This window comes from Pan paniscus, chromosome 2 (assembly GCF_029289425.2).
Source record: "Pan paniscus chromosome 2, NHGRI_mPanPan1-v2.0_pri, whole genome shotgun sequence".
In the NCBI taxonomy this organism is placed as follows: Eukaryota; Metazoa; Chordata; class Mammalia; order Primates; family Hominidae; genus Pan; species Pan paniscus.
In genome coordinates this window covers 58,966,270-58,993,873 of record NC_085926.1, presented here as the reverse complement: position 1 = coordinate 58,993,873, position 27,604 = coordinate 58,966,270, and the positions used below count along the sequence as shown (strand labels likewise).

At 37.4% G+C, this 27,604-nt stretch overlaps 1 protein-coding gene across 12 annotated transcripts in view; it reads left to right on the top strand.

The window, feature by feature from the left end:
• CFAP20DC (CFAP20 domain containing) overlaps positions 1-27,604 on the top strand; it is a 327,011-nt gene that overhangs the window by 12,274 nt on the left and 287,133 nt on the right. For all 12 annotated transcript variants that reach the window (XR_008624756.1, XR_008624757.2, XR_008624755.1 and 9 more), the window contains exon 4: positions 2,429-2,501. Coding sequence is in view for 9 of the 12 variants with exons in the window: in XM_063602785.1 (XP_063458855.1) it covers positions 2,429-2,501 (73 nt within the window). In the remaining 3 variants the exon portion in view is untranslated. The remainder of the gene's footprint in view (positions 1-2,428; positions 2,502-27,604) is intronic.

Here is a 27,604-nt window from a genome sequence, read left to right as displayed (position 1 = left end):
GACCCGGGGTTATATGCTTTCATAGCACCCTGACTCTCTCCTTCATGGAGCTAGAATATAAATTCTAAAAGGGCAGAGAGCATGTATGTCTTATTTACTGCAAAAACTTCAGCATTGAGTCTTGTACGTAGTAGGTGCTCAGTAATCTTCGTTGCATGGTAGACCTAATTTAATCCATATAAATAATCCTATGAGTTGTAAATCTAAACTATTAACCCAGTTTTTACAGATGAAAAGTAAAAGGGCCCACACAGGTTTTCTAATTTGCTCAAGGGATATGGAATAGCCCATGATGAACAGATAACTAATTCCTGTTTTGTGTGTTGAAGTGGGAGAAAAAAAGTAGGTAGTTTGTTTCTGACAGACAACAGATTATAAAACTGTAAAAAGCTGCATATTTCAGGAAGAAACTAAATTTTTATGAATTTTATGTACTTGATGGACATTTTTGACTAACAGAATTTCCACATTCAACATTACTTAGAGAGAGTGATTTTAAATATAATGTAGACATGAATAGTCAGTTTAAATATACTAAGCCACTGGAAAAAAATGTTACTATAGAATTTATTTAGCATCTGACACACAGGATCAGTCTGTGTCAAATGTTATTAAAGTACTTTTTTTTTGTCAGATCATCACCATATGGTATCATAATATTTCTTTTAATCTTAGAAGTGAAACGTTTTGGAAACTGGGGCTTCTATATGTGAGAAAGTTGAATTACAAAACTTTCTTTTTTTGAGGGTAAGAACTCTTTTATATCTAAAAATGCTCATATAAAAATGCCCTATGTGTGTAACTCTTTGTGTTTGAAGAGAACAGTGCTGATTCAGTGAGATTTGTGACATAAATTAGGGACCTTTTTTAAAGACTGATTTCACTTATCCTGCTGTTCTCTCAGCTCTATTTACAGAGGCCATTGTGCAATGGAAAAATACTGTGGGGCCAATCAATGCAAGATGCAAGAGAGATTCATTGAGGATGGTTTATTTAAGTTGGCCTCATTTTGGTATCTCACTTTGCTTTTGTAGACCAGAGCTCTGCTTGCCTCACTGGCTTTTCCCATAAATATGGTAAAGTCAGATTTCTAGAGAATTTTCTAGGATCAAGGCCTGTGATCTCTTATTTCTGTTACATTGCTTACAGTACTGATGGCCCTCTGGAGAGTACTAAGCAGAAGCTTAGTACTTTTAAGCAAAGGTTATCCCTGTATGTTTGATAAAAATGTTATGCATATTTGATCAAATATGTTTATTGTTTAGAATGTAAATCTGGGATAAAACATAGGAACTGTTATAAGTTGTTCAGGAATGTTGCAAAATGGGAATCATATACCAGAAGTTCTTTATATAGACTATCCAAAAACGTGTTGTTACTTTAAAATCCCTTAATTTGTTAAGCGTACTAAGTTGGAATAATATAAAATAGCATGAGTTTTAGACTAGTTGCCTTTTTTTGTCTTTAATCCACGTGTTGGTCTGTACTATTGGCTTTGTAGGAGAGGTTAACAGATAAATCAAGACATCTCCATTTTCTACCCAAAAAGTCCCACAGCAGGAAAATATGTTTGTAAATTGCATGTTTTAGGAAGTGTCATACTAAAAACATCTGTTAAGAGCACCATAATTGAGAGATCAAGCAAAAGTTCAAAACCTAAGAGGAAAGGCATTAAGTGAACAGATCTGGAGAGGTAATATAAAATCAATTGATTTTTTAAGCAGTTGTAGAATTTAGCTGTCAAAAATGCTGTAGGGACTGGTTTCTCTGCAAATATTTTTAATCCAGATGAAGCTAGTAATAGGGAATAAAAGCTATCAGTTCTCAGTGAACATTAAATTAATTAAATATATGTTAATTAACAAAAGGTTTAAATGAAAATATGTTCCTCTATTCATCTCATTGTGGACACATTTAAAACCATATGAATTAGCTATGGCTCATCAAACCTTCAGTTGTAGTTGTCATAATTAGAATTGTTTTCTTGATCTATTGTTTTTTATTAAGTTGTTTAGTACAGTTAAAACTGCCAGTGAATAAAAATAATTGCCACATGCTTTTATGGCTGCCTTGAAGGGAATTTATAGTTCAATTTTATATGTCTCTGTTGAATGCAGTTCTATGTGTACATTCTCTTGCAACCTAATAAAAATAATAAAAACTTATTATTTTTAAAATTTTAATAAAAATTTCACAAAGGCCACAGATGGAACTTTAAAAGACAACATTTGTTGTAAGTTTGATTTTATTTTCATCAATTTTTTTTGCTTTCGTAATGAGGTTGTAACTCATAGGTAGTGCTATTTGCAGTTCTATGTATTACTGAAATGCTAAAATCTTCAGCTTGTTGATGGTTTGTGATTGTGTTTGTTTATATGCACATATAAATGCTTCGAACATTTGAATGTGTATTTCCTCTTCATTCTAGTTGGATTGATCCAGAGGTTTCTTGTACTTCAGATTTACGTACCCCTGGGACAAGACTTCTCCACTGAATTGCTGTAAGATATACAGAACTTCTTTGAATGTTTTGTGTGTATTAGACATTTGATCAATTGAAGCAGTACCAACAATCATTAATTGCAAGTGGCAGTTTTTGCATTAAAGAGCAGTGACTTACATCAAGTCAACATCAAGTAATTAAACTAATTTAATCATATTTCTTGGATATCACTATAGTCTGGCATTTCCCTAGGAAAAGAAAGCAAATTTCATCTGTTTAAGAAAATATCAAAGGATTATTATTTTGACAATAAATGACCTATAACTTGAAGAAATATATAATCCAAAAGTTTGAGATTTTGGTTTGAATGAAGGGCGATGTTATGTTTTGTACAGTCTGCTATTCAAAACTATGGTTGGTCAAAAATTGATTGAAATATCTTATTTTAATAATATTTACTTTGTCTAGAAGTATTACTCCTTCCTATTTACATATAGACAGCTAGCAATATATTTGTTTTAAATGGAGATTGTTTAGCAAAAATGAAAATATACAACCTTTACTCAGTTGAGCTATCTATTATGTGAGATGTTATTGAGAATGAAAATAACATTTGATTGGTACACTTGCATAGAATTGAGTATTGTTGAAGATTTTATTAATAAATTTATATACTTTAAATTAACCATTACATTTAAGGTATGCTATTTTCTTATTTTTCTTTTTAATTAATAGCTGTCCAAGGTCTGAGCTTAGGTTTTTATTTTCCATGCCAGAATAAATGATTTTTCTTATTAAGGAAGATGATTCTATACTGCTTTTACTAAGTAAAAGATGATTTTTTTTCAGTGAAGCCATGAAACACACAATATTTATTAATCAAGTTCACCATCTTATATGGGGTTTGTTCATGGCACCCCAAAACAATTACAACATGAAAGATCACTATCATAGGTCACCCTAACAGATACATAATACTGAAAAAGTTTGAAATATTGCAGGAATTACAAAAATGTGACCTATAGACACAAAGTGAGCACATGCTGTTATAAAAATGGCACTGATAGATTTCTTGACACAGAGTTGCTACAAACCTTCAATTTGTAACAAACATAATATCTGCAAAGTGCAATAAAGCAAAGCTCAGTAAAACAAGGTATGCCTGTAGCTATGTAAGACATCTTTCCATTCCATCTAGGTAGTTCTGCATCACTCTTTTGGATGTTACACAATTTCAATCCATTGGCCAAGCTGGTCTATTTTCAAACTTCATGGTTTTCCACACTTATATTTCTTCACATTCTTCTTTTTGCTTGGGACAGGATTCTTATTATTATTATACTTTAAGTTATGGGATACATGTGCAGAACGTGCAGGTTTGTTACATGGGTATACATGTGCCATGGTGGTTCGCTGCACCCATCAACCCGTCATCTACATTATTATTGGCATTTCTCCTAATGCTATCCCTCCCCTAGCCCCCCAGCCCCTGATAGGCCCTGGTGTGTGATGTTCCCCTCCCTGTGTCCATGTTTTCTCATTGTTCACCTCTTACTTATGAGTGAGAACATGTGGTGTTTCGCTTTCTGTTCCTGTGTTAGTTTGCTGAGAGTGATGGTTTCCAGCTTCATCCATGTCCCTGCAAAGGACATGAACTCATCCTCTTTTACAGCTGCATAGTATTCCATGGTGCATATGTGCTACATTTTCTTTATCCAGTCTATCACTGATGGGCATTTGGATTGGTTCCAAGTCTTTGCTGTTGTGAACAGTGCCGTAATAAACATACGTGTGCATGTGTCTTTATAGTGGAATGATTTATAATCCTTTGGGTATATACCAGGTAATGGGATTGCTGGGTCAAATGGTATTTCTGGTTCTAGATTCTTGAGGAATCGCCACATTTATTCCACAATGGTTTAATTTAGACTCCCACCAACAGTATAAAAGCGTTCCTGTTTGTCCACATCCTCTCCAGCATCTGTTGTTTCCTGACGTTTTAATGATCGCCATTCTAACTGGCATGAGATGGTATCTCATTGTGGTTTTGATTTGCATTTCTCTCAAGACCAGTGATGATGAGCTTTTTTTCGCATATTTGTTGGCCACATAAATGTCTTCTTTTGAGAAGTGTCTGTTCATATCCTTTGCCCAGTTTTTGCTGGAGTTGTTTTTTTTTTATTGTAAATTGGTTTAAGTTCCTGGTAGATTCTGGATATTAGCCCTTTGTCAGATGGGTAGATTGCAAAAATTTTCTCCCATTCTGTAGGTTGCCTGTTCACTCTGATGATAGTTTCTTTTGCTGTGCAGAAGCTCTTTAGTTTAATTAGATCCCATTTGTCAATTTTGGCTTTTGTTGCCATGCTTTTGGTGTTTTAGTCATGAAGTCTTTGCCCATGCCTATGTCCTGAATGGTATTGCCCAGGTTTTCTTCTAGGGTTTGTATGGTTTTAGGTTTTACGTTTAAGTCTTTAATCTATCTTGAGTTAATTTTTGTATAAGGTGTAAGGAAGGGGTCCAGTTTCAGTATTCTGCATTTGGCTATCCAGTTTCCCAACTCCATTTATTAAATAGGGAATCCTTTCCCCATTTCTTGTTTTTGTCAGGTTTGTCAAAAATCAACTGGTTGTGGATGTGTAGCATCATTTCTGAGGCCTCTGTTCTGTTCCATTGGTCTATATATCTGTTTTGGTACCAGTACCATACTGTTTTGGTTACTGTAGCCTTGTGGTATAGGTAGAAGTCAGGTAGCATGATGCCTCCAGCTTTGTTCTTTTTGCTTAGGATTGTTTTGGCTATATGGGCTCTTTTTTGGTTCCATATGAAATTTAAAGTAGTTTTTTCTAATTCAATGGTAGCTTGATGGGAATGACATTGAATCTATAAATTACCTTGGGCAGTATGGCCATTTTCACAATATTGATTCTTCCTATCCATGAGCATGGGATGTTTTTCCATTTGTTTGTGTCCTCTCTTATTTCCTTGAGCAGTGGTTTATAGTTCTCCTTGAAGAGGTCCTTCACATCCCTTGTAAGTTTTATTCCTAGATATTTTATTCTCTTTGTAGCACTTGTGAATGGGAGTTCACTCATGATTTGGCTCTCTGTTTGTCTATTATTGGTGTATAGGAGTGCTTATGATTTTTGCACATTGATTTTGTATCCTGAGACTTTGTTGAAGTTGGTTATCAGCTTAAGTTTTTGGGCTGAGACGATGGGGTTTTCTAAATATGCAATCATGTCATCTGCAAAGAGGGACAATTTGACTCCCTCTCTCCCTATTTGAATACCCTTTATTTCTTTCTCTTGCCTGATTGCTCTGGCCAGAACTACCAATACTGTGTTGAATAAGAGTGATGAGAGGGCATCCTTGTCTTGTGCCAGTTTTCAAAGGGAATGCTTCCAGCTTTTGACCATTCAGTATGATATTGGCTATGGGTTTGTCATAAATACCTCTTATTATTTTGAGATACATTCCATCAATACCTAGTTTATGGAGAACTTTTAGCATGAAGGGATATTGAATTTTATCGAAGGCCTTTTCTGCATCTGTTGAGATCATGAGGTATTTGTCATTGGTTCTGTTTATGTGATGGATTTTGTTGATTGATTTGCGTATGTTGAACCAGCCTTGCATCCCAGGGATGAAGCCAACTTGATTGTGGTGGATAAGCTTTTTGCATTGATGTTCATCAGGGATATTGGCCTGAAATTTTCTCTTTTTTGTTGTGTCTCTGTCAGGTTTTGGTATCAGGATGATGCTGGCCTCATAAAATGAGTTAGGGAGGAGTCCCTCTTTTTCTATTGTTTGGAATAGTTTCAGAAGAACTGGTACCAGATACTCTTTGTACCTCTGGTAGAATTTGGCTGTGAATCTGTCTGGTTCTGGGCTTTCTTTGGTTGGTAGGGTATTAATTACTGCCTCAATTTCAGGAATTGTTATTAGTCTACTCAGGGATTCAACTTCTTCCTGGTTTAGTCTTGGGAGGTTATATGTGTCCAGGAGTTTATCCATTTCTTCTAGATTTTCTAGTTGTTTTATTGCATAGAAGTGTTTATAGTATTCTCTGATGGTAGTTTGTTTTTCTGTGGGATCAGTGGTGAAATCCCCTTTATCCTTTTTTATTGTGTCTTTTTGATTCTTCTGTCTTTTCTTCTTTAGTAGTCTGGCTAGTGGTCTATCTATTTTGTTAATCTTTTCAAAAAACTAGCTCCTGAAGTCATTGGTTTTTTGAAGGGTTCTTCATGTCTCTATCTCCTTCAGTTCTGCTCTGATCTTAGTTATTTCTTGCCTTCTGCTAGCTTTTGAATTTGTTTGCTCTTGCTTCTCTAGTTCTTTTAATTGTGATGTTAGGATGTCGATTTTAGATCTTTCCCACTTTCTGATGTGGGCATTTAGTGCTATAAATTTACTTCTAAACACTGCTTTAGCTGTGTTTCAGAGATTCTGGTACGTTGTGTCTTTGTTCTCATTGGTTTCAAAGAACTTATTTATTTCTGCCTTGATTTCATTATTTACCCAGTAGTCATTCAAGAGCAGGTTGTTCAGTTTCCATGTAGTTGTGGGGTTTTCAGTGAGTTTCTTAATCCTGAATTCTAATTTGATTGCACTGTGGTCTGAGAGACTGTGTTATGATTTCCATTCTTTTGCATTTGCTGAGGAATGTTTTACTTCCTATTATGTGGTTGATATTAGAATAAGTGCAATGTGGTACTGAGAAGAATGTATATTCTGTTGATTTGGGGTGGCGAGTTCTGTAGATGTCTATTAGTTCTGGTTGGTCCAGAGCTGAGTTCAAGTCCTAAATATCCTTGTTAATTTTCTGTCTCATTGAGCTGTCTAATATTGACAGTGGGGTGTTAAAGTCTCCTACTATTATTTTGTGGAGTCTAAGTCTCTTTGTTGGTCTCTAAGAACTTGCTTTATGAATCTGAGTACTCCTGTATTGGGTGTATATATATTTGGGGTAGTTAGCTCTTCTTGTTGCGTTTATCCCTTTACCATTATGTAATGCCCTTCTTTGTCTTTTTTGATCTTTGATAGTTTAAAGTCTGTTTTATCAGAGACTAGGATTGCAACCCCTGCTTTTGTTTTCTTTCCATTTTCTTGGTAAATATTCCTCCATCCCTTTATTTTGAGCCTATGTGTGTCTTTGCATGGAAGATGAATCTGCTGAATACAGCACACTGATGGTTCTTGACTCTTCATCCAATTTGCCAGACTGTGTCTTAATTGGGGGCATTTAGCTTGTTTACATTTAAGGTTAATATTGTTATGTGTGAATTTGATCCTGTCATTATGATGCTAGCTGGTTATTTTGCCCCTTAGTTGATGCAATTTCTTCATAGTGTCAATGATCTTTATAATTTGGTATGTTTTTTCAGTGGCTGGTACCAGTTTTTCCTTTTCATATTTAGTGCTTCCTTGAGGAGCTCTTGTAAGGCAGGCCTTGTGGTGACAAAATCGCTCAGTATTTGCTTGTCTGTAGAGGATTTTATTTCTCCTTTGCTTATGAAGCTTAGTTTGACTGGATATGAAATTCCGGGTTGAAAAGTCTTTAAGAATATTGAATATTGGCCCCCATTCTCTTCTGGCTTGTAGAGTTTCTGCAGAGAGATCCATTGTTAGTCTGATGGGCTTCCCTTTGTGGGTAATCTAACCTTTCTCTCTGGCTGCCCTTAACATTTTTTCCTTCATTTCAGCCTTGGAGAATCTGATAATTATGTGTCTTGGGGTTGCTCTTCTCAAGGAATATCTTTGGTGGTGTTCTCTGTATTTCCTGAATTTGAATGTTGGCCTGTCTTGCTAGGTTGGGGAAGTTCTCCTGGTTAATATCCTGAAAAGTGTTTTCCAACTTGATTCCATTCTCCCCATCACTTTCAGGTACACCAATCAAACATAGGTTTGGTATTTTCACATAGTCTCATATTTTTGGAGGCTCTTTTCGTTCATTTTCATTCTTTTTTCTCTAATTTTGTCTTCACCCTTTATTTCCTTAAGTTGATCTTCAATCTCTGATATCCTTTCTTTTGCTTGAATGATTTGGCTGTTGATAGTTGTGTACGCTTCACGAAATTCTTGTGCTGTGTTTTTCAGCTCCATCAGGTCATTTATGTTCTTCTCTAAACTGGTTATTCTAGTTAGCAATTCCTCCAACCTTTTTTCAAGGTTCTTAGCTTCCTTGCATTGGGTAAGAAACATGCTCCTTTAGCTCGGAGGAGTTTGTTATTACCCACCTTCTCAAGCCTACTTCTGTCAGTTCATCAAACTCATTCTCCATCCAGTTTTATTCCCTTGCTGACAAGGAGTTGTGATTCTTTGGAGGAGAAGAGGCATTCTGGTTTTTGGAATTTTCAGCCTTTTGCGCTGGTTTTTCCTCATCTTTGTGGATTTATCTACCTTTGGTCTTTGATGTTGGTGACCTTCGGATGGGTTTTTGTGTGGACATCCTTTTTGTTGATGTTGATACTATTCCTTTCTGCTTGTTAGTTTTTCTTCTAACAGTCAGGCCCCTCTGCTGCAGGTCTGCTGGAGTTTGCAGGTGGTCCACTTCAGACCCTGTTTGCCTAGGTATCACCAGTGGAGGCTGCAGAACAGCAAAGATTGCTGCCTGTTCCTTTCTCTGGGAGCTTCATCCCAGAGGCGCACCTGCCAGATGCCAGCTGGAGCTCTCCTGTATGAGGTGTCTGTTGACCACTGCTGGGAGGTGTCTCCTAGTCAGGAGGTATGGGAGTCAGGGACCCACTTGAGGAGGCAGTCTGTCCCTTAGCAGAGCTCGAGTGCTGTGCTGGGAGATCCACTGCTCTCATCAGAGCCAGCAGGCAGGAACGTTTAAGTCTGCTGAAGCTGTGCCCACAGCCGCCCCTTCCCCCAGGTGCTCCATCCCAGGAAGATGGGGGTTTTATCTATAAGTGCCTGACTGGGGCTGCTGCCTTTCTTTTGGAGATGCCCTGCCTGGAGAGGAGGAATCTGGAGAGGCAGTCCAGCTACAGAAGCTTTGCCCAGCTGCAGTGGTCTCTGCCTAGTTCGAATTTCCAGGTGGCTTTGTTTTCACTGTGAGGGGAAACCGCCTACTCAAGCCTCAGTAATGGTGGATGCCCCTCCCCACACCAAGCTCGAGTGTTCCAGATTGACTTTAGACTGCTGTGCTGGCAGCGAGAATTTCGAGCCAGTGGATCTTAGCTTGCTGGACTCTGTAGGGGTGGGATCCGCTGAGCTAGACCACTTGGCTTCCTGGCTTCAGCCCCCTTTCCCGGGGAGTGAATGGTTCTGTCTCGCTGGCATTCCAGGTACCACTGGGGTATGAAAAAAAACTCCTGCAGCTATCTCGGTGTTTGCCCAAACGGCTGCCCAGTTTTGGGCCTGAAACCTAGGGCCCTGGTGGTGTAGGCACCCAAGGAAATCTCCTGGTCTGCAGGTTGTGAAGACCGTGGGAAAAGTGTAGTATCTGGGCTGGAATGCATTGCTCCCCATGGCTCAGTCCCTCACCGCTTCCCTTGGCTAGGGGAAGGAGTTCCCCGAACCCTTGTGCTTCCCAGGTGAAGTGACACCCTACCCTGCTTTGGCTCGCCCTCCTTGGGCTGCACCCATTGTACAACCAGTCTCAGTGAGATGAGCTGGGTACCTCAGTTGGAAATGCAGAAATTACCTGCCTTCTGGGTTGATCTCACTGGGAGCTGCAGACCAGAGCTGTTCCTATTCAGCCATATTGCCAGCCACCTCGTAAAAGATGATTTTATACTACTTTTACTAAGTAAGTTTGGTACAAACTAAGAAGAGCTTTCTTAATAAAATGAGAGTGGCATAAATTTGAGAAATATTCATTTCTTTTAATTTATATGAATTTAGATATTAATGATTTGTTTATATGTTGTTAACATATGAATTTTAACTATCAATATACAATCTTGTCTTCTTGGGTGATAAAAGATAGAACAATTTATACGTTTGTTTTATTCAGTCTTAAATCTCAGTAAACTTTTTACTAAGATCTTCTTTCATCATCTGCCATGGTCACTAGGTTTCTTTAAAATAGCTCTTAGAGTAACAGGACTAAAGCATTGTTTGATGCACTCACGTATCACTTTCTGGTTCTACAGAAAAAGCATTTTCAAGACTCCAAAGGCATGCTAAAGGTAGAGGGGATCACACAAAACTTTATTTTCAGTGTAGGGAAAAGTGGTTCCTGCCAAATGGAAGAAGGTAAATTATATTTTATTTTTAAGCTCCTTAACAACCCATAGAATCCCATATAGGCCCAGTTATTCTTCTTATCTCCCTATCAGAAGCAGTGGTGAGGGTGCTGGTAGTTGGCCTTTTGATCAAAATTGTACAAGACATTTGGCTGAACCTTAGAACAGAATCTTTTGCCGATGAGCCCTCTTTTTCTATGCAAAATTAAGCTTCATTTGTGCCCCCAAACACTAGAGCTTATTACTTTAGCCAAGGCAATAGACTGTCTTAACTAATTTTAAAAAACTTAAAGCTGTCCGGGCACGGTGGCTCAAGCCTGTAATCCCAGCACTTTGGGAGGCCAAGGTGTGTGGATCACGAGGTCAGGAGATCGAGACTATCCTGGCTAACATGGTGAAACCCCGTCTCTACTAAAAATACAAAAATTAGCCGGGCGTGGTGGCGGGCGCCTGTAGTCCCAGCTACTAGGGAGGCTGAGGCAGGAGAATGGCGTGAACCCAGGAGGCGGAGCTTGCAGTGAGCCGAGATTGCTCCACTGCACTCCAGCCTGGGTGACAGAGCGAGACTCCGTCTCAAAAAAAACAAAAACAAAAACAAAAAAAACTTAAAGCTTTAATTATTGAGAAATCAATGAATATCTTAGCTTTAACTTAGTCCTAGCCAGAGAGCAGTTGATATCTGAGTAAACCTGATGACTTCTTTCTTATCCTATTACTGATGCTCTTGACCTATTTAAGGATAGGAAAACATTTCGAGGGGTGTTGGGGATAATGACTATATTTTAAATTCAGTTGACTATAGAAGTAGATTACCTTGTTCTCTTATCTACATGGACAAACATTTGGATTTTCCAAATGGTTTCAGTTTTATAGTTTTAACAAAATAGATATCTTATGGATTAAAGATCAAAATTATTAAATAACATGGGGAAGACATTCTCTCTCCTGACCTTGGGAATTTATCAGATTGTGAGAAAATATGCTAACTCTCTATTTGAATTTGTTACTGATAGACAATCAAAATATAGTGCTGTTTTAGGAAGTAATGACAGAGATCATGTTTTTACAGGAAGGAAAGTGGAATAACAAGTATGGATTGTCTTTCTATGCATTGCTGCACTGCTTTTTTTCCCCCTTAAATGAAAGGGCTTTCTTTCAGCACCCTCAGTGTTTTACTATGTTTCTGGCAGCATAGCTCTAGGCTATTTTAAATAATACATTTCTCTAACAAGCTTGGAAAGTCACATAACAGAAAGGTATCTGGCTTCTAAAATTTTTCATTGTCAGAATGGGAGAGGCATTTTGTTTCACAAAGATACATTTATACATCAAGAAGTTTTCATAAGTGAAGTCTTGCCAGCTGGTTTACAGATGTAGTCATCATTTCCTCAGCATCTTTCTATGTCTCCCATGCCCACTGGATGATTATGCATATGGGGTAGTTGGGGCTTGATAACCAGCAACAGCTCTGCTTGAGGAATTACTCGTTCATTCAGTCAATAGGTAATTGAATTCCTCTTATTGTCAGGCATCGTGTTAGGCATGGGGGATTTGATATACCTCGAATTTGTATACTTCTCCCCACGCTTGCTACTACCCTGCTAGTCCCAAACCACCATCACATTTGCTTGCCCCACTCTTAGAGCTTCCCAGTGGACTTCCAGCTTCTTCTCTTGTCCTCTTTCATTCTAGTCTCCAGACTGCAGTAGAGTGGTCTTTCTAAAAACCAACTGAAGTTCCCATTGAACTGAGGATAAACTCCCAATTCACAGTACTCCTGGGTGTTCTGGTCTCACCTCTCCCTTCTCATCTCATAGCACTCACTCTGCTGGTAGCTCACAATTTGGCTGCCAACCTGCTTCTTTGCTTCCTCACGCACCAGGTGAAGTCTCTTCTTAGGGTCCTGTGCACAGTGGTTTCTGTCCCCATCTCTTTGCCTGGCTAACTCCTCCTCTTCAGCCTCCTCATCTCAACTTAAGTGTCCCTTCTTCAGAAAGCCCTTTTATGATTTTCCCCCAACTGAATGAGGTTCATCTCTTATGCCTTTTCTAGTACCCCTTTCTTTTCCTTCATTACAACTGTAACAGTTTATAATTATTATATGTTTATTTAATTATGTGTCTTTTTGTGTGGACTTCAAGTTTCATGAAGACATGGAGCCTGTTCTATTCAGCTTGATATCCCAGCGCCCAGCACAAGGCATGACACGTAATAGGCTCTGAAATACGGACATACGGGCAGAAGGATGGGTGGACTAATGAATGAAGGGAGAAGCAGCACCCAGTCTCTGTCCTCAGAGGTTACTCTGTGAGTGAAAGATCCATTTAAAAGGAAATCTAAATATATCTTGATGAATGTTATGATAACATAAGAGCAAGATCTGTGGGGAACATATGAAGTATTAGGGGGAAGTAAGATTATAGGCTGGGAACTGGACAGATCTGTAGGCAAATTCTGCTTTACCTCTGTGGGACTTTGGTCAAATTACTTAACCTGCCTCACCCTATGGGGTGAGAGTAATAATACTTACCTCACAGGTCTGTCATAAGCATTAAATGAGAAAGCTAATGTAAAGAAATAATAATGGCTAACATTAAGCACTTATGACATCATCATTGTTCTAAGCACTTTGTTTTAGCTCAATTAATCCTCAGAATTAGCCTGGATGGTAGGCATAATTATTACCTCTGTTTTATTATTTGAGGGAACTGAAACCTAGAAAGGATAAGGAACTTGCCAGCTACTAACTCTTAGAGCTAAGATTCAAACATGTAGCCTGAATCTAGAACCTATGCTCTCTACCCCCTTGCCACGCTGCCTTACTTGTAAATATTGTTATTTTTCTATTTGACTATACATATATGCATAAGTAGTAGATATATAGTAAATATTTTATTTAATTTTAATATAAGTTGAAAGAGCTAAGCCTTTTATATCTTCTCAAGGGGCTTCTCATAAGACAGTTTTGTTTGTAGAGTTTCAGGAAGGAAAGGTCTTTCTTTCATGCTGAGATATTTCTATCTCTGCCTTTATAAGAGCTAAATGCCTGCGAATTAAAGGAAGGACTTTACTGAAATCTTTATTTTGTTTTAGCATTTTGCGTCCCAAATGTGATGAATTCATTTTAGACTTTTTTAAATGAAAACTAAGAAACAACTTTAACTCTTCTTTATTGGTTCCTCTTTTTTCTTTAAGATCAAAAATTGTATTATTCAGGATCGTATGCCTGTGGATAAGGTTGTTTCAGAACTTCATGACCTGACCAGCAATTATCTAAGCACATTACACTTTGCATGCGGCGCAAAGGGAGTGTTTACTACTGTACTAACACATAGAATGATGAGCAGTGAAGTAACAGAATTCTCTCATTTTCAGGGTCGAGGTGTCAACCCACAAAAGACCTACTTGCTTTTTACAAAAATCATCTTGACTCGCTTATTTCATAATATTAGTTGCAGTTTTCTTTTCCAAAATATTTTAGTGTAACTGTGTCTAACGGTTTCACTTGAAGGTAAAACAACAGGTTTTAAAATTGATTTTATTTTTGGTACCTTCCAAACTGCATCATCAAGGCATTGGGAGGCCCGTGGCTTCCCTGTGTGGTTTGCTAGGTGTTTCAGAGCCTGGGGGCAGACGTCTGGTGCACAGGAGGAGCACTACAAACATGAGCTCTTAGAAAAGAAGCAACTGCATCTTGAAATAGAAGTTCATTTTCCTCTATTTGATGCTGCCAATCACACTAAATGATTTTGGGATATTATATTTTTGACAGGAATTGTATTCATCTTCTGAATATTGTTGAGCTGCATTAATTCCTTTTTCTATCCTGATTTTGTCATTATCTCAATGAATTTTGATAGACATTTTGTACTGTTGTGCCTCTAGTGAACTGATGTTATTTTTCTCATTTTCATGCAGCTCAGCGAGTGCTTTTTCAATAAATGGGTTGAAAACACTGAGACCCTCTGGTGTGCATCATGTGCTGTTTGGAGAGGTTAGGATTCTTAGCCCTTGGGTCATGGAGAATATTATTGCTATGTACAAGCTTTCATGTGTTGAGCCCTTAGCTGTTTGAAGTACTACTTGCATTTGGAATCTGATAAAGGTTGAAAGCAAAAGTTAAATTCTTTAAAAAAGAAAAAAAACCCTGAAAGTGTACCTCATCCTTACAAATTTTAACTGATCCTTTGTGATCCTTGCATAGCAGTATTCTGAATTTGAAATTGTATCTGAATGGAGTTTGATGATTTTAACCTGGAATTCAATACAGAATTTATGATGCTCATTCCAGAGTTTTTGTCTTTTCCTTTTGCTCTGCTTCCTAGTTGTGTGGCTGTGGACTCAACACTTTAATTTGGTGTTTCCATTTCCTCACAGTAAATGGTAATGCTAACTCTTTTATTTTAATGGCTGGAGTTAATTGAAGACATTGGTCTTTTTCTAAGAATTTTAGGGAGTTTAGGTCCATGTAGACCTCAAAGCTTCCTTTTTCATTTCTATAATATGGAAAATTGGACATGCTTCCAAACAAAGCTTTAGCCTCAAGCCAATTTAATGAAAGTTACTCTTATGTTATTTTTTCCGTACTGTTACTAGTGAGCTAGACAGAGGTCAGAAAATAAATCTAATAGAAGTTTCAGAGTCTTCTACCCTATTGAATTTTGCTCCTACCTTTCCTTCTTCAGTGACGTTAGAGACAGTAGGTTCCTTTGAAACTTTAAACTAAGTAAAGTGAATATGGCCTCACAGCTGCAGACCTGATCTTTTCATATGTCATCGGTCTTCCTCAGCCTCTTTAAAGCCACTGGAGTTGAGAGCATACCTAAATTTGATATCTTTAGGTCACGATGACATTAGTGACAGCTTTTGAGATTGTATCCATGTAACTATGCACAACTCTTCCTGTGGAAAATTTGCTTTCTTATCTTTTTGGTCATTCATTGCCTTCCTTTAAAGAAAATAGTGGTTGCTTTGTAGCTTTTTAAGTTATTTGTAACAGAGATGTTAACCAAATGCAAAGAATTACTATGTTATCCAGTGAAATCTTTTATGTCACCAAGGGAATACATCTCTAAACTATGTGTTGAGAACTAGACAACAATGGCCAGTAGCAGCTCTTTTTTAAACTAGAAGTATTGTACACTAAAGTGGTAATAACATTTCATTAATATTTTGAACGCATCTCGTGGCTAATTTCAATTTCTATTTTTTCTTTTTAAAAAATCAGTATTTAAATCTCATTATTTTAATTATGTCAAATTAAATGTACTTGCATAATCAGTATATTTTGTTACACGCATTAGTGAAGAGAGCACTTTAAGATACTTTGCATACTGACTTTCTTAATATATGAAATTTGCATGCCTTAAAATAGGTTTTATGTGGAAGTTTTTGATAACATGTGGTAGGTATATAAATCAGCTGCATATCCTTTATCTATTAAACATATGTTTATGAAAAGTTTTTTTTTCCTGTTTCTTAGTTTGGTTCATTTTACTTTTCTAAATTATTTTTACAATATTCTTTAAACAAACTAGATGCATGTTCAAAGCTAAAAGAAAAGAAAAGAAAAAATGCACATATACAAATATTTGGAAGTGTTTTTAGTATGTAAAACAAAATAATAAAAGGCCATACATTTGTTAAACCACTGTGCAGTTAAATGATTGCCATATCAATTATCAGGGCACAAGTCAGGGTCCTGTGATGGGACAGATTATAGACTAGGGAGTTACTGGCTCTACCACTTATTAGCATGGTGACCTGGGACAAGTTTCTGAACACCTTTGTATGTCAAAGCCTCATCTGTACAATGGGGCTGATATTATATGTGTTTTTTGGGTAGTTAAGAGGGTTAAATTCAATAATGCCAAACTCTAAGTGCACAGTATATTTTAATTTATAAGTTTTATATTCTTTAAATATAGATAAGAGTACATTGCTGTTTAATTTTTAAATTGTTCTTGTGAAACATTTCGAGACAAATTGGGCATGTCTGCTTTCCTTGTGAAATTTTCATGCTACTTGTCCCTAAAGACAGATGGAGCCTGTCTACTTTCATGCTACTTGTCCCTAAAGACAGATGCAGCTTTTCCTTGGGAGCCTCCTTGACTATTGACTTATGCAAGTTCTCTATCTGGAAAGAAATGATGGGCATAAATATGAAGAAAAAAGTGATTGCTGTTGTTTTGGTATGGATGCTAGTTATTTATTTAAAAGACAACTGCAAGAAGTCCTGGCATCAGAGTTCTGGTATGAAGGGAGTTACAGGTGACCAGACCAAAGTAGAACCATAGATAGAAATGTTCAACTGTGAAGAAGCAGGACCTGGGAAAAACAGATATAACAGATAGACTTCCAATGAATTAAGGCATAATAAACAGGGCTTTCTCATTTTCCACTGCCCCTGTTTGCCTTCACTAACAGTGATGTTTGAAGACAATTCACAGCAAATCACAGATCCTCCAAATGCACTCCCTTTTTTGATATGGCAGTGCCAAGTAGATATGTTTCTTTGATCCCATGATATGTAGCTCACTTTTTTTTTCCTTTGGTCAAGAGAAATGTCTCCTCTGGTTTGGTTCTTCTTCCCTTTCACTGTATTTCATTTGTATTCTGGTAGTTAATTAAATTTATTGTTAGCAATTCAAGTATATCATGGAATCTTATGAAGTCATTTGGCATTTGGCTTTGATAAGTTGGCTAGTTGTAAATACAAGAAGAATCCCCCTTTGGGAAGGGCTGGTGTCTCTAGGGTTCCTCATTTCTGTATTTTTTTTTCTCATAAATTGTGAAGTTTCTGATTTGGATGTAAAAATATCTCAGACTCTTTGGATTCATAGAAATGACTGATAGAATGGCATACATGTAGTAAATTACAAATATATCTTACAATAGCACTTACACATGTCTGTTAATGGCATTTATTACATAATGGTCTTATTATTTAGACATCTCAACAACCAACTCTCCACCTCCAAATAGACCATGAGATCTTGAGGGGCCAGAGCAATTAGATCCCAATGAGGCTACTGTTGAACTTTCCATTTCTAAGCCCCATTTGTAAAAGACATTGCCCAGATATTACCATAGACATCAGTAGATTTCATTGGACTTTAGATTGGTTACAGTATAGTACCTGCCATGGTAGTACATGATCAGTAAATGTTAATTTCCTTCTTTCAGTAGTTTCCTAATTCTTTGCATTATTAGACTCCCTTTAATTTGGCTTCAGTTTGTTCTGTGGTATACTTCTTTTGGGAGACAGAATGAAGATATGGGTGGCCTAAAATTGGCAAGGTAGTAATACATTTAGAATTTCCATTCATAGAAAAGGAGTTTTGGAGCTAGCTGGAGTTAGATAATTAAAAATCATCCAATCCATTGCTTTTTAGACACTTCTGAATCCCCTCTGTTACTTCAAACAAAAGAATTCATCCTGCCTTTTTTCAATCTTAATGTACATTTTGGGATGAAAATGTTTATATGTTTTATGTAAATAGAGGATGCCATTCCTCCCTCATAAGGTTGAAATCCACTGATATGGTTCAACCTTCTTTTTAAAATTGGGTAATAATACATAGTCAAATAAAGCTGATGTTGCAGTTTTCAACCACATTTAAATTCTGTGTTTCGAGGTACTCTAACATTTGTTTTTACTTTTTAAATGATCAGTATTTGAATTTTAAGTTTTAGATATTGGTCTTAGCCCGAGTCCGTAGGAAAAAAATTAGGATTTCCTGCAGCCCAAGCTGCTTTATCCAGTTGCCCCACAAAGTTGGTGGTCACTGGCACCCTAGGCTTCTGGATCTGATATCAGGCACCTCTCTCTCCATAATTCATTCCACTCCTCCTCCTTGCCGTAGCCACCTTGGTTGCTGAGCACCTTACAGGCTCTCAGCTTTTGGCTCAAGTTTTTCATCCAACCTAATCCCATCTCTCCACTTTTTGAACCCTAATCGTTCTTTAAGGTCAAACTCAAATGCATTATCTTTCATAAATACTTCCTATATCCTCCAGTTGTAGTAACATCTCTGTTTCCTCGGTGTTCTCATAATTGTGTACATGATTACTTTGAGGGCAGGGACTACATCTTGTCATCAGTGTAATCCGTACAGCACCTAGAAGAATTCTCTGTGCATGGTTGGTCCTCAGTAGTGCTTGTTATTTTGTATTGTACTGAAATGTGTTGATATACTGTCGGTGTTGTTCTTTGATTAGAAAAAGGAAAAAAAAAAAAACAAGAGAGTAGAAAGCAGGTGAACAGGACTAAGAAAGTGTTCTGCTTGCCTTTTCTCAACTCTTAGTTCCTGGAATACTAATAACTGGGCCTTAATTTAACCTTTTAATTTGCTCTGCCGTGTATGAAGTGCATTTCTCTCCACCACACCTCTACTGGCAGGATGGTAACTATATTAAAGAATATGTAAAGGCAGGAGAATTTAGGTAATGAGTGAATTTTCTTGAAATGGTCATGTATTTCTTGAAATATATTCAAGTAAATGTTTTCAAGGCCATACTAAAGCTATGGAACACCACAGTTGGCTCTTAGATAAAAACTCCGAGTTTGAGTATAAGCCTATAATAGAACTCCCCAAGGACAACTTTAATAAAATGAAGTCATCTGCCCTTGTTTATTAGAACACATTAGTGATCTTTGTTTTATGTCATTTCTTATTTAAAAGATATTATAATAAACTATTTCAAACAATGACAGTAATGTGAAATTCTCAGTATAGTAGGTGGTTGGTTGCATTTATTAGCAGTAAGTAGGAACAACCTTTCTGTTTCATGTACATAGACATTACCATTCTCTTTTTTCTAAGGTTAAATGCCATTGATCTATAACTTGGAAAGTAAACTATCCCTTAGCATTATTTAAAACCATATATGATTATTGATATGCTATAAGCAATGATTTGAAATAAATATACAAATTCACTGTATTTAGAAACTAATGTGTTAGCATAAACTTTTAAAAAGCTTTGGCAGCTCAATTCTCTATTATAGAGCATCTACAAATCTTATCCAATTCCCTGTTTTTTTTTAGGAAAAATCCTGAAGCCCAGAAAAGGGGTATGACATCTCTCAGGATGCAGTTTCTTAGTGGCAAAACGAGGACTAAAGCTCTGGACTTCTGACTCTCTAGCCTCTATTCTTTATATCTTTGCTGCCTTTTAGTGCTTGAGTTGCAAAAAGATGAACATGTATTATGATTTCATAATCATGATTTCTGACACTTTTAAAAAATGAATTTATTTCTGCAAATACTTTGGACTCTCAAATGCAGAAGGTCAGTTCTGTTATGATACCTCAGGTTTCTACTTCTCTCCCATTCCTCCCCTTCAAAAATCAACAGAAATAAGTCAGATTCTTTGCTTGGGTCAGGATTAGCAAGGCAAAAAACAAAGCAACTTATTTTAATGATCATTTGATTGTTAAGGTCAGAAATCTATTTATATTATTTCAAGTAAAAAGATATGTACTCGAAGAACATGGAGAGATCTTAAGGAACCCAACTGCAAAAGTTGGTCCAGCCCTCGTGGGAGGTGAGAGTTGTCAACAGGTCTCTCTCTCTCTCTGTCTCTCTCTTCCCCGCAGCTACTCTCATCTCTGATTTTGTTTGTAAGTCTGCTGCTCAGTTCTTCCATTTCGTTCTGTATACCAGCTTTTTCTGATTGCTTACCATTGTGCATATGGACAATCATGGCTGCCAGTACATCACTCTATCTCATCATTGTGTGACCAGGTTCAATCTGTGTAGCTGCTGGTTCAGAGATTTGAAATAATAATCAGGATTGGTCCTTGGCCAATCATTGGCTTTAAGCTAAGTGCTCTAAAGCTGGTTTCAATTTTAGAGGTTGTAAGCTGGAGGAGATTCCCTAAGAAGGCAGTGTAGGCAGGGTGGGCAGATGGACTGATACACCCACTCCACTGCTCTTTAATTATAGACACTTGACAGTCACCTTAGAACTTATTTTTCTCTCAGTCACCTGCCAGTGACTTCTACAGATATTCTTGAGCCCCTCTACTGGCATTCATGGGTAAATGGTTGCTGAAATTTTTCGTTATAGTCAGATCTATTATACTTCGATGCCACTCTTGTCCTAGGTCATGTACTTTATTTACCTGGAATCCTAAGGTTATCTTAATGATACTATCTAAATTGTCTTAATTTAGATGCACTGTGCAGTCATTTAAGCACTAAGCTACAGTTCTTTAGTGTTTCTCTAGCTAAATAATAACACTGATTAGAATGGTTGGGTTTATTGAACATCTATAATACATTAGGCCAAGGAACCTGGACTGTTTCCATCTTCCATCTAGGGCCTTAGAGTCCTCTACTGGATCCTCTATATCTTGTCAGCAAGCAAAAGAAGAGAGAGCCTGGAGGAACACATGGGAAGATGTTTGGGGTCACAAATATAAAGCTGTATTTGCCAGGTTTGCTAAGATGGTTTACAAAATTTCATACATAGCTGTCTCACATTACCTGAGAGCTACAGGTAGGATGAAGCTCTGCTTTATCTATAGGGTGACTATGTATCTGGTCTGTGTCTTCTCGTTCCAGAACGTGGATAGAACAAACAGCCCCTATTTGGGACATACTGTCCATAAGGTGAGAGCAGAAGAGCAAGAGTCTCACCAGAACCACACAATTGAGTTTAAAGCTTCTCCTCATATATGTGTGGCACATGTTACTTCTACTTGCATTCATTGGCCAGCCCAGTTAACATGGCCAAGCCTAGAATCAACAGGGCAGAGATGTATTCAATCTCCTACGTAAAAGGGAGATAGCAAATAATTGTGAACAGTGATAACCTACTATAAACACAGACACATACACACACATTATTTCATGCAATTATCACAGCACTGTTAAAAGTGGATATTACCACTATTACACAATTTATTAATTTAACAAATATATATGAGCACCTATTGTGTTCTAGATCCTGTGGCTTTTGAGTAAACGAGTCAAGTGAGGACCCTCCTATCCTTGTCTCTTATGCATTGGTAATATGGGTTTATTTTATTTAAAATGTTATGTCTATAAGATATACTCATACTTTATTGTAAAACAAACAGAATTCTCAACTCTTTGGGGTCAGGATCCCTCCACACTCTTAATAAGCATTGAGAGCCCAAAAGAGCTTTTCTTTATGTGGGTTGTAACTCAATATTTACCATGTTGGAAATTAACACTGAGTGATTTAAAACGTATTTATTATTTAGAAATAATAATAAATTCATGTCATGTTAGCATAAATACCTATAAAAACATATACATAAAATATCTATGTTTTCCAAAATTATACTTACAAAAATAATTTAGTGAAGAGTGGCATTATTTTACATTTTTGCAAATCTTTTTAATCTCTGGCTAAATATTATAGAAGACAGGTAGATTTTCCTGTCTGCCTCTAATTCAATCTGTTGTGATATAATACATCATGTTACCTTTTAAAAAACTCTACTATATGCTGTGAGACACTGAGAGTGAAAAACAAATAACATGTTAGTATTGTTATGAAAATGGTTTTGACTTCACTGAGTTCCTGAAGGGATCTTGCAGACCCTTAGCTATCCCCAGACTACCCTTTGAGAATCAAGAATCCCTTAACCACATTTTGAAAACTGCTATCTTAAAGTATACACTAAAAGCAAATACATGACATCCTCAGTACATTTTGAAAGTGTCACCATTCTGCTAATCTGTTTTATAAATTAGGTAGTTATATCAGTCAGGTGGGCTAACTGCTCTAACAGATAATCCCCAAATCCCAGTGGCTTACTTAACACAGTAAAGCTTCATTTCTTGTTCATATTACAATTCATTGCAGGCCAACGATAGGAGCTCTGTCCTGCAGGGTCATTTAGGGGGACCTAGGCTGCTTTCATCTTCTAATCTAGGGCTGCATAGTCTTCTGCTGGATCTTCCACATCCCTCAACAAACAAGGGAAGAGAGAGCCTGGAGAATCACTTGGGAGGATGTTTGGGATCATGTTCCCCTGGCCAGAACTCGTGCGTCACCTGTAACAGCATTGCGGGCTAGGAAATGTAGTCTGGTTGTATGCTCAGGAGAAAAGGAAACAACCAGGCTTAGCCAAGACACAACTGCCTCCACCAGAATAACGAATTTATTCTGATTATTCTTGTTCTATACATAAATAAGTTAAAACTTGATTATTTGTTTTCAGCTTTTTTGCTCTTACAAAACTTAAGTGGCATGCAGTGTAAAATAACACTTATGGTTTGAGACAAGTTATAGGGTCATGCAATCTAAAGTTAATTTTTTAAAAAACTTTTTATTTTGAAGTAATTTCAAACTTAAAGAAAAGTTACAAAAATAGTACAAAGAACTACCATATACCTTTCACGCATATTCACCAATTATTAACATTTTGCCACATTTGCCTTTACAGTTTTTCTGTATGTGATTGTGTGTGTGTGTATACACATTTTTTTCCTCAAGCTATTTGAGAGTATGTTGCACACTTCATACTCCTTTATTAAACACTTCAGTATATATTTACTAAGGACAAAGACATTCACTACATGACCACAGTACAATTTTCAAAACCATTTAACATTGATGCAGTACTACTATCTATGGTATAGACAGACTGTCCTTCATAGCAATTATGTTTTTGATCCAGAATTACACACTACCTTTAGTTTTCACTTGTCTCCATTAATTTGTAATGTTTCCTCAGCCTTTCTGTGTCTTTCACATCAGTGACACTGCTGAAAAGTACAGGTCAGTTATTTTGTAGAATGCCCCTTAATTGAGTTTGTCTGATGTTTTCTTAGGATTAGATTCATGTTATGCATCTTTGGCGAAATGTACTATAAAGTGATGTTGTGTCCTTCTCAGTGCAGTTTATCAGGAGGCTTATGATGTTTACAGCTGATGTTAACTTCAATCACTTGGTTAAGGTGGTCTCTACCAGGTTTTCTCATAGTAAAGTTACTATGTTTTTACTTTAATATTAGTTGAGTCATTTGTGGGGATATAATTTGAGACTTTATAAATATCTTCTTCCTCATTAAGCTCTCATTCACCATTTTAGCATGATGATTCTTGCCTGAACTAATTATTACTGTAATGGTTACAAAATAAAGTGGAATTTTAAAGTTATTTTCTAGTAACACATGGAAGAACCAAGTGTGGTAGACATTTATTAGTTGTCTACCTAGCATACTTTGCCACATGTTTCTCTTCCAAAAATTATCTGATCTTTGTTTGGGTATCTCCCCTGGCCAGTGCAGCCTATGTGTGTCTAGTAAAATGGATCACAGTCTAGCCCCTGGAGTGGGCTTTGATTGATAGGTCAATTAGTGCATTTCATTTATTTAGCCACATTATTCTTTTAGGAATGGGAATCTGACCTATGCTGGGCCAATTGAGTGACTTTTATGACTCTTGTTTGGGATGCTAGACTGGGCTGCACTCTGTTTGTAGCTGGCACCCGTCCCGTGACCATGAGGACAGAGCTGACACCAGATGGCAGAAAGGGAGAAACAAAGAAATTGGGTCATTGATGACAGCTTTGAGCTGCCGAATCAATCATTCCTGAAGCCTACCCTACCTCTGTGGTTTCCAATAATGTGAGCATTCCATTTAGGTGAACTAGCTCAAGTTGGATTTTCTATTAACTTTTGACATAAAAGAGTCCTAACTGATACTCTCACAAGTAAACAGTAATAGCTGTTTAACCTGGAATTTAAAAAATTGTAAGGAGGATGTATGAGACTTTTCTGGTATCCAACAACAACCAAAAAATGGATGTAGGGTTTTTTGTTTTGTTTGTTTCTCCTCAGCTCGGTGATGGAACCATGTCATAGGTCACTAAAGATTACAATATCAGAATCAGCAGTGTATATTCCATTTGCCAAAAGGCACTTGAGTTAATTTTTAGCAGTAAAGTTGCGAAAGTTGTGGGGTGGGACTAGTGTCATTTGGACTCATTTCTGTTCACCACATCAACTGGAGTGAATTAAAGCACAGCGGGAGCTTCAATCGCAAGTTTTTTGGGATGTCACAGTAAGCTCAAGGGACAGTGATGCAGCTGGGCATGGAAGCCAGTACTAGAAACCCTTAAGCACTCTCCATCTTTCATCTCAGGTTTTTCTGTGTTTTGCTTCATTTCTAGTCCACCAGGCAATTTCAAAATTCCTAGAGGGAGAATATGATTGTGTTAGTTTGGATCAGGCATTTACCCCTATTCAGTTCAGTTGTGCTCATTAGTGTAAACATGGTTTTAGAAGACCTAGCCCTGTGGGTAAAGAGAAGATTTCAGAGGGTAAGTCAGGAAGAGACTCCAGAGTTGGCTACTAGAGAGACATTTGTGGATGCCACAGCAGCTGAGGGCATAATTGTAAATAGGAAACATTGGTTTGTGATGCCTTTCTTCTTCCCTTTCAGGACCCCTGTCTTCATCATTAGCCTGTGTTTCTCTCATTTGCATTCTTGTTAAAATGCTAACTAATAAGATCTTAAGAATTGGATTATAAGCACTTCCAGGATGTTTTCTGTTGTTGTTGTTTTATTAAGGCAGTAGTTCTTAAAGTGTAGTTCCTGCATGAGCGACATTGGCAACCTTGGAACTTGTTAGAACTCCAAATTCTCAGGCCCCACCCCAGACCTACTGAGAGAAACTCTGGAGATGACCCAGCAATCTGTGGGTTAAAAAACTGTTTTTAAACCTTTTTAGTTAACAAGTAACAATTGTACATACCTATGGGATACAGATTCCATATACATGTATTTCAATGTGTATATACAATGTGTAATGATTACAGTAATTAACACTCATCACCTCATTTATTATTTCTTTGTGTAATAAACATTCACAATCCTCTCTTCTAGCTTTTTAAAAATATACCATAAATTACAATTAATTGTCTTCATCCTACAGTGCCACAAAACACCAAAACTCATTTCTCCTATCTAGCTGTAGTTTTGTATCTGTTAACCAACTGCTCCCCATACCCTTCCCATCCTCTCATACCCAAAATTCTACTCTCTGTTTCCATGAGCTCAGATTTTTTGTTGGTCCTCACATATGAGTGACAACATCTTTCTGTTGTCACTTAGTTCACTTAACATAATGTCTGACTTAGTTCACTTAACATAATATCCTCCAGCCTCATCCATATTGCTGCCAATGACAGGATTTCATCCCTTTTATGGCTGGATAGTATTCCATTGTGTATATATACCACATTTTCTTTATTCATTCATTCATTGATGGACATTTAAGTTGATTCCATATCTTAGCTATCTCTCAGCAATCCATATTTTTAGCAGGTCATTCAGGTGATTCTGATACACTTGAAGTTTAAGAACCACTCAGGTAGGGAATTCCCAAAAACCCACAAGGTAGCCAGAACCCAGGATCTGGCTTCTTCCCAGCATTTTGTCCCAGCCTGGGCATCCATTGGTACTGCTTAGATATGGAAATGTGGCCATATGTTCCTCGCCCATTGCTTCAAAAGAGAATCCCAACCTCAGGCTTCTAAAGAGTAAAACAGACTTAACAGCAGAAAGGTTGTTGTCCCCAGCTCTACAGCCTCCATCTCTTTTGTTTAGCCTTGAGAACAGACCACCATGTGTCTGGCATTTTTTAGAAATTTGCCATCTTATGGAAAGAAGTCTGGATGTCTGTGAGGCCTTGTTCTAAGACTGTGTTATGTACTTTTATGAAAGACATTCAGGAACGCAACTAATTCCTAAAGTGATGTAAATGTGAATAAACTAGAGGATTAGATATGCTGTTTCTAGGGGTCTATAGCCCTTCTTCCTCCTCCACCCTCCAACCCTCCTCCTTCCTCTTTCCTTCTTTTCCTCTTCCTTTTTCTTTCTCCCCTTTTCTGCCATTTTGTTTCTTCTTTCTCTTCCTTTTCTCCCTCATCCTTTTCCCTCTTTCTCTTGTTTTTCTTCTTTGTCCTCTCTTCCCTTCCATCTATCTTTATTCTTGCCCTTTGCGTTTTACTTCTTTTATTCTTCTTCTTCCTAATTTTTCTTTTCCTTCTTCCTTTCCTTCTCATTTCTTATCACTCTCCAGCTGCTTCTCTTCCTTCTCTCACTTCTACTCCTGTGGGAGTAAACTTACTCAAGAAGAGAAAGTGGGTACCTGAGGGCCACAGGAAATGGTAAATGCTAGTTCTATCATCCTGGCTGCTAACTACAGACATCTTTAGACACCCAAGACACCTGCAGGATTATTCAGGGTCCAAGCCTGCCCCCTCCCGCACCTGTTCAGCAAGAACTCAACCTTAGGCTCTTCAGCCCTTAGTCCCTTCATTGTCACTACTCCATCCACATCCTAACCTCAGAAATGAGCTCGCAAAATGTTCTGTACTGGTAAATGTTTAACACTTGTCTCTGGGGTGGTGATGGAGTATTGAGGGTCCTGATGCTTACTTAGTACTTGCTAGTTTCTGTGGTGTAAATATTCCCACCATGGCTGCTTTCAAGCTACCAATCTGACATCACTGAATGTGGAGCTGGGAGGAGATGTTCACCACGGAGCCTCACAAACCAGTCAAGCATACTAGTAAGGAGTAGTACTACATATAGCCATGGTCCATATGTAGTACTACTGCCTTCCACCATTATGTAGTACTACCACCATATGTAGTACTACTGACTTCCACAATTAATGCAGATAATTAAGGGTTAGCCGTTAGTAAATAAATTACTCTCACTTCAAACATCAGATGTCTGTTAACTCCTTAACAGACTCATTTTTTGACAGCCATTGAGATAATTAAAGGCAGCAGCATATTATAATTACCACAACACTACCTTTTAGTTTGATTAAATAAAATTTAACTGCAAGTACTGTCAGAAAAATTCAGGCTTTTCAACTGTTACCCTCTTTTTACTTGTGAGTCTGAGCTTGATATCCCTATGAATTGACAACACTATTTGGGTTATAGATATCATAAAGTTTCAGTTAA